At 50.1% G+C, this 12,424-nt stretch overlaps 1 protein-coding gene across 1 annotated transcript in view; it reads right to left on the bottom strand.

The window, feature by feature from the left end:
* The window catches only part of LOC108249843 (metalloreductase STEAP3), an 8,526-nt gene extending 4,080 nt beyond the window's left edge, over positions 1-4,446 (bottom strand). Inside the window, exons 1-4 of the mRNA XM_017439472.3 lie at positions 4,310-4,446; positions 3,470-3,701; positions 981-1,247; positions 366-893 (exon numbers count right to left, since the gene is read on the bottom strand). Coding sequence (XP_017294961.1) covers positions 366-893; positions 981-1,247; positions 3,470-3,682 — 1,008 coding nt within the window. The 5' untranslated portion in view covers positions 3,683-3,701; positions 4,310-4,446. The remainder of the gene's footprint in view (positions 1-365; positions 894-980; positions 1,248-3,469; positions 3,702-4,309) is intronic.
* Positions 4,447-12,424: the final 7,978 nt, after the last annotated feature.

Here is a 12,424-nt window from a genome sequence, read left to right on the forward strand (position 1 = left end):
GGGGGGGGGGGGAGTTTCCTGCTGAAGACTCCATCTTTGTTGCCGCTTCTCAAATATCACGATTTTCAGAAAAAAAAACTTGGCGTGAATTATTATTTGTCGTAACTCTGGATTTCCTCGACTCGTCGACACAATTTAAAAACCGGTGGGAAGCTCGAAGTCTGGACTTTTTGACGCAAACGGAAACAGAGTCTCGGAGAGGACGGATCTGTCCCGCGAGAGCGATTTAAAATCGGTCATGTGACTTGGACGCTCCTGCAGATTCCTCTTCCGGGTATCGAAATTTTAAAAACCCGAAGGAGTCCGGGAGAACCGGAACATCGGTCCCGGTTCCAATCGATCCTGGATGTATAAAAGACGCTCACCTGCTTGTACGCCATGTTGATCAGTTTGTAGCGCGCCGACTTCCTCATCGGGAGGCTCAGGCTGTAGACGGCGTGCAGCGCCGCGCACAGGAAGCTGCAGAGCCCGAACTGCTTCCTCGCCGTCAGCCAGCGGTCCAGCCAGCCGGGGAAGCGGCGGTACTTGGTGCCGCGCCGCAGCTGCAGGACGGCGGCGCACAGGCCGGGTAGGTAGACCAGCGCCAGCATCACCAGCGCCGCCGACGGCAGGCTCAGGTTCACCGTGTCGATGGGCATCTTGTAGAAGGCGCTCTTGTTGGCCGTGACGTACGGGTGCAGGACGTCGCGCGCAAAGTTGTAGAGGTAGAAGAAGGCGAAGAGCGCCGCGGAGCAGACGATGGGGACGCGCCAGGAGGGGAACAGGCGCAGGGGCATGTTCTCGATCTCCAAGGACGCCGACAGGAGCCCCATGTCGACGGGGACGAAGCCCATCCGGTGACAGATCTGCTTCACCGAGTTCTTCGCCTTCTGGCTGTCGCTGCACAGGAAAACCTGCGAGGGAAAAAAAAAAAAAAAACGAGTTTAACGAATCCGTCTCCCGGCCGAAACCAGCGGCCGGCAAGGTCTTTCCCCGCCCACCTGCCTGTTCCCGTCCCGCGGGCCCCTCTGCAGCGTCCACGCCGAGACCGTGTTGAACCCTTTGACCACGGCGCTCTCCGGGAAGTGGTCGGCCAGCAACTCGGCGTTGGACGGCCCGAAGGCGCTGGGCCGCAGGCCGTTGCTGACGTCCACCAGCGTCTTCCCGGCCAGCGCCGGCTTGACGGCCACCAGCGTGGGGTGGTGCTCGGGGTAGACGGCCACGAAGACCACGTCCGCCTGGCTCGCCGCCTCCATCTGGGTGGTCACCTGGGAGGAAAAGCATGACGCGGCCACCGCCGTGTTTCACCGCGGGGATTCACAGTTTGGCGGCCAAGACCTGAACCCGTCTCCCCGCAGGCTTCTCTAAACCGCGATTCCGGACACGTAGAACCAGCGGTGGAAATTAGCACCGCATACATAAAAGCATGTGGGCGTGGCCAAGCCTCAAAATCTGACCATTCGAAATGAAACATCAATGTGGAATAACTTCTTCATACATGGTCACAACTTATTGAAACTTTCTGTGGGTCATACCAGACCAGCACTGATCACATTCACATGGTCAATTTGTGACATCACTTTAGCCCCGCCCCCTTCCAACAGGAAGTAACACAGGATTGTCGGGCATCCTACAGGGATGACAAGTTTGGTGCATGTCGGGCGTTGCGTGTGAAAGTTATTACGTTTTATTTGCTTTGTCGAGTACGCCAAGTTCGCCGCTTGGCCACGCCCCCTGAACGTGCTCAAAAACTCACGATTTTGATAACTTTTAATCCCCCATCCCTCAACTGCATACTGACCAAGTTTGAAATCGATCGGTCAAAATCCCTAGGAGGAGTTCGTTAAAGTTCGACGTCAACAAAAGTCAAAAACGGCCAAAATTTGCCCTTTGATCCAAGATGGCCGCCTTCCCGTACATTTTAGGGCATACCTCCAAGAGACTTTTTTTCGTCATTTGGGGCGTTCTACCTACGTGCCAAGGTTCCAGGCCTCACATGGTCAATTTGTGACATCACTTTAGCCCCGCCCCCTTCCAACAGGAAGTAACATAGCATCGTCGGGCATCCTACAGGGATGACTCGCCAAGTTCGCCGCTTGGCCACGCCCCCTGAACGTGCTCAACACACACGCCACTGTGGCGGGTTGGCAATTTGAACAGAAAAGGTGTTATTTGTCCTCCTGACATATAGGGGGCAGCAATGTGCTCGAGTTGCTGCTAAATGCAAGAAGGAGAAAAGTTTAGCAGACGCTCTTTACCAGTTGGTGGCGGTATTGATTCCTTCAGTTGTTTACCAACCACCAATAAAAATCAAGAAGAAGAAGAAGAAGAAACAATTCGAGGAGCAGCATTAGCAATGTGGCGGAACATTTCAGGAGTTAAGCGGGTGGCAGACAACAAAAATGTTTTTCAAGAGTAGTCGAGGGAAGAACCGAAACTAAATCGATGACGTCACGACGTCGGTCAGTGTGAGTTCGGGGTTCTGACGATCTGTGCTTCCTCGTCAGATTTTCCTACCGTAGCGATGTCTAACGGTCGGTGCTACCCGTCAAAAACTACTACCGTCATGTTTACAAACCGAAAACTACAGCGGTTCGTGTTAATGTTAAATATCATTGGATACTGAAGTGGAAGCTTAGGAGTTATGCTTAGCATAGCATTGGAACAATTTATATCCCCGACGAAAACTTTTCTAAAACCACAAAAATCACTTCCCGTTAAATATAAGCTGGTAGCACAAATAGATCTATGCATTAAAAGCGGCAAGTGTCTGAAAAACATTACAACTTACATACAAAAAATACTTCAAAAACACTCCACAGAAATAAATTTCACTTGTCTGAATTTTTTACGTACAGATATGCATCTTTTAATGGTTTAAAATAAGAAAAATCGAGTTATTTCCATGCAGTGTCCAGCTTGTAGGGCACCACAGCTGCTTCCACCCACCTCCATCATCATTTTGTCACAACAAAAAATAGTGGCTGGGAAGACATTTTTAATTTCCACCCCTGCGTAGAACGCAACCGGGACTTGTCAGAACTTCCTGTAAGCGCCCCTCGGCTGCCTCCTCCACCCATTTCTGTCTGGTTTTCTGGTTTTAAATGAACTCTGGGGGTCTCAGAAACGTCCCCGTCGTTCCATATTTCTCTCCACTTCTCGACGACCGCCGTCACCGCGTTCATTTCGGTTCCCTGACGTCTAACGCCTTCAACCTTTTCGAGCTCCCTTTGAACCTTGGGCTCGTGGACGGGAAGAACGCAGGCAGGTCGTGATCATGGGTTTCATTGTTTTTGACGCCGTGAAAGCCTGGTAATGTAACGATGGGAGGGCGTAAGCCTTTAAATCCACTGGATCCAGGGCGAGAACAACAGTTATTACCCTTAAAGTGAAAGGAACGTATAATTACCCCCCCCCTTCCTGAATGAAAAACACAAAACACAAAACCAAAACAATGAAACGCCAATTACAGCGTGAGAGCGTGAGTCACCTCGGCCTCCTCGGGGAACAGGGCCACGAAGCGCTTGGGCGTCCGGCTCCCCACCACCACCTGGTAGCCGGCGGCCAGCAGCCTCTTGGCCAGGGAGCGAGAGAAGTCCCCCGTGCCCAGGATGCCGATCACCGGGTTGCTGGGGTTGGGCGCCGAGGCCTCCAGGTGAGGGGTGCCCCCCGGGATCAACGGCCTCGCCATGGGATCGGGCATCGCGTGAGGGGGGGGGAAACTGTGGACAGCAGACGGGACAAACGAGTCGGCTAAATCTGTGCAACTTTACACAACATAAATGTAAAAACCAAACAGAAAAAAATGGGTTTCTTCCTGACATCTGTCTGTTTTTTGGGAACAAAGGCTTTAGTTCTCATTATGTGCGTCTCAGCTGGCGTGTCCCACATCTGTCACAGCTCCTGCCATCCCATAATAGCATGCACGGATATCACTTCTAACCATGGCTACAGCTGCTTTCTGCTTGCTCCACCTGTCTTGGTGCTAAACTTCGATGAATATCTGAAACAAATAATCACTTAAATTAGCCAGCTGCGCGCCGAATTAAAGAGCAACCCGCTCGGATTCAGGAACAGCCCGGGTTGTTTTACTTAACTCAGTTTTGGTAGCAGAAAAAGGAAAATATTTTTTAACGCTACAATAAAAGAGTGAGATTCGGCGGCGCCGTGTCCTTGACCGAACTCGTGGAAACTTCGCCTCCAAATAAAGTTACTTTCCTGAACACACAGCGCCGCGAGGACACGCACACGCGGTTATTTCGGTAAAAAGAACCCTCGCGACTCTTAAAAACAGCTTCTGCTCGCAGTTAAAGTAGATATTTGTACTTACAGACAACGGTTTCACTGCCTCCCGCTCCTCCGTGCTCGGTAAACAGCGGGCGTCTTTTCCTGATAACGTCACGCGGTAGATTAGGCCACGCCCCCCGCCGCCTGGGGAGGGAAGATAAAACCGGCGCGAGGCGTTCCAACGGCTACGAACCAGTGATGGGAACGGCCGCTGCTTGGGAGTGAACTGAATCACTAGAATCGGTTCATTAAAATGATTCGTTCAAAAGATTCGTTCACCGGATCCTTCAGTTCACACAGTTTATTAGTTAGTCAGCTAGTTAGTTTAGTTTATTTCTTTTGTGCCGTACACCATAAAAGGTGCCCAGCCCCCCATAGGCTTAAAAGACAAATATATTTCAAAGATGCAGAGAGACCAACATCAACATCCGTCAAACAGAAACGAATCACTCCTCGCCGGCTGTTCGTTGTTTCTGCGCATGTGCGAATCAGCAGTTTGTACACTGAACGAATCAGCAGTTCACACACTGAACGAATCAGCAGTTCCATCCTGGACGAATCAGCAGTTCGGACACTGAACGAATCAGCAGTTCGTACACTAAACAAATCAGCAGTTCGTACGCTGAATGAATCAGCAGTTCACATACTGAAAAAATCAGCAGGTCGTACACTGAACGAATCAGCAGTTCCATCCTGGACGAATCAGCAGTTCGGACACTGAACGAATCAGCAGTTTGCACGCTGAACAAATCAGCAGTTCACACGCTAAACGAATCAGCAGTTCGCAGGTTGAACGAATCAGCAGTTCGCACGCTGAACGAATCAGCAGTTCGCACACTGAACGAATCAGCAGTTCGATCCTGGACGAATCAGCAGTTCGTACACTGAACGAATCAGCAGTTCCATCCTGGACGAATCAGCAGTTCGGACACTGAACGAATCAGCAGTTCGGACACTGAACGAATCAGCAGTTCGTACACTGAACGAATCAGCAGTTCACACGATGAATGAAATAGCAGTTCGCATGCTGAACGAATCAGCAGTTCACACACTGAACGAATCAGCAGTTCGCATGCTGAACGAATCAGCAGTTCGCACGCTGAACGAATCAGCAGTTCGTACACTGAACGAATCAGCAGTTCGCACACTGAACAAATAAGCAGTTCACACGCTGAACGAATCAGCAGTTTGCACGCTGAACGAATCAGCAGTTTGTACACTGAACGAATCAGCAGTTCACACGATGAACGAAATAGCAGTTCACACACTGAACGAATCAGCAGTTCGTACACTGAACGAATCAGCAGTTCGCACGCTGAACGAATCAGCAGTTCGCACTCTAAACAAATCAGCAGTTCACCTGCTGAATGAATCAGCAGTTCACTCGCTGAATGAATCAGCAGTTTGCCCGCTGAACGAATCAGCAGTTTGCCCGCTGAACGAATCAGCAGTTTGCACGCTGAACGAATCAGCAGTTCACATGCTGAACGAATTAGCAGGTCACACACTGAACGAATCAGCAGTTCGTACACTGAACGAATCAGCAGTTCGTACACTGAACGAATCAACAGTTCGCACACTGAACGAATCAGCAGTTCCATCCTAGACGAATCAGCAGTTCGTACGCTGAATGAAATAGCAGTTCACACACTAAACGAATCAGCAGTTCACACACTGAACGAATCAGCAGTTCGCACGCTGAACGAATCAGCAGTTCGCACGCTGAACAAATCAGCAGTTCACACGATGAACGAAATAGCAGTTCACACACTGAACGAATCAGCAGTTCACACTTTGAACGAATCAGCAGTTCGTACACTGAACGAATCAGCAGGTCGCACACTGAACGAATCAGCAGTTCGCACACTGAACGAATCAGCAGTTCCATCCTAGACGAATCAGCAGTTCGCACACTGAACGAATCAGCAGTTGACACGCTGAACGAATCAGCAGTTCGCACGCTGAACGAATTAGCAGGTCACACACTGAACGAATCAGCAGTTCGTACACTGAACGAATCAGCAGTTCGCACACTGAACGAATCAGCAGTTCCATCCTAGACGAATCAGCAGTTCGTACGCTGAACGAATCAGCAGTTGACACGCTGAACGAATCAGCAGTTCGCACTCTAAACAAATCAGCAGTTCACCTGCTGAACGAATCAGCAGTTCACTCGCTGAATGAATCAGCAGTTTGCCCGCTGAACGAACCAGCAGTTTGCATGCTGAACAAATCAGCAGTTCACACACTGAACTAATCAGCAGTTCACACGCTGAACGAATCAGCAGTTCACACGCTAAACGAATCAGTGGTCGGCGGCAGTTCGTTGTTCGTTGTTTCTGCGTCGTTCAGATTTACGTCGCGATTTCTGTCCTACTCTCGATGAACTCGACTGAACTACGTAACGAACGAATCGGTGAATAAAGTGATTCATTCATTTGATTTCGGCAGGGTCGACTACAGCTGCGGCGGCCATCTTGGATCGGTTCTTCGTCAAACGATCGTCTCATTCCAATCCATCCAGTGATTCGGGAGATATTTTGCTTACAGACCGGAGTGCACACATTAATAGTAGCTAAACCAGCTGTTCCGGAGCTGCCACGGACGAATCGCTTAAATACTTCACGGGTCCTTCCTGACTGTCGTTCCTGTCGTCGCCTCGTTCTGAGATCAGTTCGATAGCGAGCGCCCCCCCGCCGCCCCGCACCGCTCCCCCCAGCGCCGCCGCGGAGAGCGGGTGTGTTTGACAAAGGGGCCGCGGGACGAGCGCAAAGAAGCGGAGGCGCGTTAAAAAGACGCCCGGCTGCAGGGCGAACGCTGTCACCACGACTTCATCATGTCTGCCTTTGCCACTTGCAAAAGGTTGAATCCCCGCGGCTGCTTGTGCTGCATCAGTGCCGCCACACACACACACAGCCTTTCTTCCTCATGCACTTGTATATGTTTATGTCAGTTAAGGTCGCAGCCGTTGATATACAGCACATACTTTAAGGTTTGTCGCTGGAGCAACATGACAAACTACACCGTGGTCTCTGTGTTCCTGCGTCTGTTAGCAAAATATCTCCTGAACCACTGCATGGATTTTAATGAAACCTTCAGGAAACGATTGTTTGATGCACGCGCACGACTGATTAACTTTTGGAGTTGACCCGATTTAAGGTGTCCGACATATAAAGCTGACTTTAGAAAACACAAATGTGGCTAAAATTCATTCAAATTAAAAAATATCGAGTTAAGATTTGGTGTGGTAGTAGCTGGGAGTCAGTCACAACACATACTCCGAGTGCTCGCCGTTGAGCAAGATCGTTGCTTAAAACTGTAGCATCAACTTTCAAGAGTTAACATGGTTTGTCTGTTAGCAAAATATCTAATGAACCACTGGATGTTTTATAATGAAACTTACTCAAAGTAATCACTGGATGGACGTCTAAAGCTGATTAACTTTTGGAGTAAATCCAATTCAAGATGGTCGCCACAGCTAATCAAACTTAGCCAACACAAAAACAGCCACGAGCCAGTCAGTTTTGCAGATGTTGATCTAGGAGTTGTTAGCTCTTTGAAGGTTGACCAAAATGGCCGTAGCGTTGCCATTTCTCTTCGCCTTTGACTAAAACTGTGGTCCTGAAAGGCGGCGGGCGACATGCATTCCAAAAACGAAAGGTCAGAACAGGTGCAGTTGACAGAACGTCACCGCCGGTAAACGCCACGCGGGAGGCGATCCGTGTCGGCGCTGTCCGGGACGGAGGGGGCGTCTTCGGCGGCCCACTTCATGCGGGCGGACAGGAGCTGATGCTGCAAGTTCCCCCCCAGCTGTCGGGTTGGGGTTTCGGTGACGGCCTCTCGCGGTAATGGCCCGTGACGTTTTTGTTTTTGCTCATGGTTGATCCGGTAGGGTCCGCTTGATGCAAAACGAACGGGCTAGAGCGAACAGCCGTTCAAACCCGCGGCGGTTTCGGCTGTTTAGACGGACCCAAACGGCACAAGGCCTCCCATTTCCAGACCGCCTTTCATGCCCGATCGGACTAAGATCGTCGATGGCCTCGTAAAGGACGCAATTACATTCAAACCTGGCGCCCGTAGCGTGCGATCAAGACGACTTTCGGCTACTACCGCAGCCGAAACTCAGCTCGATGTCTGTAAATCCGGCCCGAGCTGAAGCCATTTTTTTTTGTGCTTCCAGAATCGGGGGCGGCTCCAAAGGTCAATCAGTCCATGATTACTTGAGAGGTTCGATAAACTCCATCCAGGGAGTAACGGACAGATAAACGCACACACAGACACGAACATAAACGTTTTACTGTCCCCTCGCCTTCGGCGGCAGGCGATAAAAGTGACTTAGCAGCGTATGCTGTGGCTTTATTGTGTTTATAAATCTGTATCAAAACGGGGTCTGTCCCATGAACTTTACGGTTTTTCTTTGCGTCTCTTCCGTCCTCTGAGTATATTTCCGGAATCAAATCTTCAGAGTCGTGATGGAAATCCAAAATGGCCGGATCATTACCCGGACAGAGTTGCCGAAGGGGTTATGGGGGCGCCACCGTCCGGAGTCCGGAGTTTTGCCAGATGCGACGCAGGAGGACGAAGCGCTGACTACAGAGTTGAGTCTGAACTGTCCCTCGTCTCTGATCCTGTTCGTGGCGCTCCTGGACAGGGTCTCGAGGTGCAGTCGTGGAAAGGACAGGGGGGGGTGTTCCCGTTTGGGCCGTGACCTTCAGCGCGTACTGGGGCGGTTCGCAGCCGAGTGCGAAGGAAATCTCTGCCTTCGGCGGAGGCGTTCGAGCGCCTGGTAGTCCTGTTGGTAGGATGGAGCAAGAAATGAGCCTCATCCGCGGAGACAAAGGTCTCGATTTGTCTCGGATTCCGATCCCTCGGACATGGTCATGGTCAGGAGGTGTGGAGCGCGAGCGAAAGAACGAGACCCCCCAGAAACAAGCGTTGGAAGTAAGGACCCGGCTGGTCGAGGTGGTTCAGGGGTCGGAGAAGAACGGACAAGGAAAAGCAAAGGACAAGAGCGAGCAGAGCGAGGACCTAGATGTCCACATAAAAATGTTTTTCCTTTTTCAATAATGTCGAGAGATATCCTATCATTATCGTATCCTTTGGAGAACTACACTGATTTGTCCGCAACAGATCAGTAAATCGTCTACGGAGACACTCTAGGACAACTTAGAGGCGTTCTCAGGCAAGAAGAGATGGTGGCTTCGAAAACTTCTAGGAGGTCTTCCTCCCAGAGCGTGTGCCCCGAAAGACACATCCTGTTCGACATCCCTAGGTACGCAACCCGCTTTGAAGCTGCTGAAGCTTTAAAAGCGGCGGCATAACTCAAGGGACGAGCCTCGCGTCTACACATAACTCGGCAGAGAACGCGTCCGGTGGCAAGGACTGTTTCCGTTCGGCTCGAGTCGTGAGAATGACTCGTAAGACGACGAAATACATTTCATTTCTAAATGAATTTCCAAGGAGTTCTTTGTCAAAATCGTCGAATCGGCCGAGGAGTGATGGTCCCGTGTCGGCGGTACGGTTTAGTTTTTTTCCCCTTTAAAGACGTCCATCTGCCCATTATAGTTTATTTTTAGGTTTGCAACTTCCTCCTTTGAGTTGTTTATTTTTAAATGCAACGCGTCACCGTCGGGACTGAAGAAGGAACATTGTCCAAAAGTCTCGGAAAGCTCCTTCCTTTAGAGGGGACATCCTTACGTCTTCGGAGCTGCTTTCAAGCGGTGATGCGAGACCTCAGCCCTCCCCCCCCAGTCCCAGATCCTGGCCTGGCTGAGGTCTAACGAGGCTCTGCCTCGTTGGCCTCGCGCTCGGATTGTGAGGCGCCCGCGGGGGGAAGGGGACGAGAGCGTCTCAGAGGCGACGGCGCATTGATGTGGACAGTGCGTTGTTCCGGACTTGCCGCAGCCCCAGAGACACCGTCCACTGTACCAAAGGTCACGCAGGCAGAGCTCTGCTTTTAAAGGGCTTTTTGTTGTTGTTGTTGTTGTTGTTTTAGCGTTTTGTCGACCCGGCAGTAGATGAAAATGGAAAAACAAGACCGGACACATCCGGCCCGCGGTTTCCGTTTCTCACCCAGCTCTCTGTTCTCGGAAGGAGGGCAGCAGCCGCCGGCGGCGGCGCCGTGCTCGTGGAGCGTCGACGGAATTGGTTTAAGGGCGGCGGCTGCAGCTAAGCCTCGAATTCAGACCCCCTCCCTTTTCGATCCCCCGCCACCTTGAGCTCTAAAGCCCCCGTTGTGGATGTGGAGCCTGAACTCCAATTCCAGGTGCTTAGCTCTGCTGGCACACGGCTTCCGAGCATTTCAGGTCCTCCGGGAGAGGATGGGGGGGTCGACGGGGGGGAGGGGAATTTCCATGGCTTCGATAGCTTTTCTTTTCCAAGTCCCCCCTTCACTGACTGCCGAAAAGAGTCGCGCTTTCCGCCATCGCTTTGACACGGAATCCATGTAATTAGTGAGAGCGCACGGCGGCCTCGCAGGAAAACACCCGAAAGACGCCGCCGGTGGGGGTGGGGGGTGAAGTGAGGGGAAGGGGGGGGGACATGTCAGCCGCATCTGCATGCAGCAGAGGCGCGATCCGCACGGCATGAATTTTAATCGGAAACTCGAGGCCCGTGGCGCTCGGCCTCACGGAACAAGACATCAACTGCGTCCCTGCAGTCCCCGGGAGCACGGAGCCGAGGGCGCCGACCGCCGTCAGACATCCAGCATGCATAAGCCTGTGTGTGTGTGTGTGTGTGTGTGTGTGAAGTGACCATCAGTCAGCTGATGTCATCGCTGCGAACCTGCCCTCAGCCAGATGATGTGACTTTGAAAGTGTCCCTCGTGGTTCTGAGTCAAAGATTTGGTCATTTATTCAGTTTTAAACTCGTCATTAAATCCGACTTTGACCTGGATCCGTTCGCGGCCCGGACAAACAAAAACTTTTCCGTTCCGTGAACCGGAGAGCGCAACGGAGAACCCTCCGCGGCGAAAGTTTTACAGACGTTTTTGGAAAGTCCCCGTGAGACGACCGGCTTAAAGAAAACCTCTGGGGGCAACGCAGTACTTCCTGGAGTGATGTCCCCTCCGGTCAGGGAACGTCTCCAGGAGGACCTGGGTGCTATGACTTCTGTAACTTTTATGCTTTTCAAAGTAGTTAACTTTATTTATAATTAGTTTCCTCAAGTTTGGGATCTCTTTGATTCTTTTAAAAACATTAAAATCTCTGAAATCTCCTTTAGTGTACTTCCTGTGTTGTCTTCTTGGGCTACATATAGATTTTAGCTACCATTTTGCTACTTTTCGCTAGCTCCTATTAACAAACCTTAACTAAATTTAGCTTTTAAATTTAAAAGTTGTAATTATTAGCTAACTTTTAGCTAGCCATTAGTTATTATTAGCTAACTTTTAGCTAGCCTTTTGTTATTATTATCTAGCTTTTAGTTAGCCTTTTGTTATGATTAGCTAGCTTTTAGTTAGCCTTTTGTTATTATTAGCTAACTTTTAGCTAGCCTTTTGTTATTATTAGCTAACTTTTAGCTAGCCTTTTGCTACTTTAAGCTACCATTCTGCTACTTAGAGCCTTAGCTAGCATCAGCCTTTAGCCAGTCTTTTGGTACTTTTAGCTTCTAGTTGTCTTTTGCTTTTAACTTTTAGATGGTGCTTTTCTTCTTTTCAGCTTTCAGCTAATGTTTTGCTACGTTTTAGCTTTTAGCTGGACCTTTTGTAATTTTTATTAGATTTTTAGATTAAAGTTTTTCCCTTTATAGCTTTTAGATAGCATTTTATTGTTTATAACTAGCTTTGTAAACATTTAAGCTAGCCTTTTGCTACTTTAAGCTACCTTGTTGCTTAGCTAGTTGTAGCGTGTAGCCAACCTTTTGCTACTTTTTAGCTTTCAGCTGGTGTTCTGCTTTGTTTAGCGTTAACATCTTCGTTTCAGGGATTTCTCCAGCGTGTAGGAGGACCGTGTGTGTATGTAGGTGTGTGTGTGGGTCACTTCGGCTGATTTCTTTGTTGTTTTATTTTACGAGATAAAAACTTCCATAAAGAATCATTTGGAGGAAATTCTCCACCAGGTGATATTATGGGATGTCCCTGTCTCAGCGCCACAAACATCAGGACGCAGCTGGATTCATCTGTGTGCGCGCCCCCCATCATCATCATCATCACCCCCCC

This window comes from Kryptolebias marmoratus, linkage group LG8, assembly GCF_001649575.2.
Source record: "Kryptolebias marmoratus isolate JLee-2015 linkage group LG8, ASM164957v2, whole genome shotgun sequence".
Lineage (NCBI taxonomy): Eukaryota > Metazoa > Chordata > Actinopteri > Cyprinodontiformes > Rivulidae > Kryptolebias > Kryptolebias marmoratus.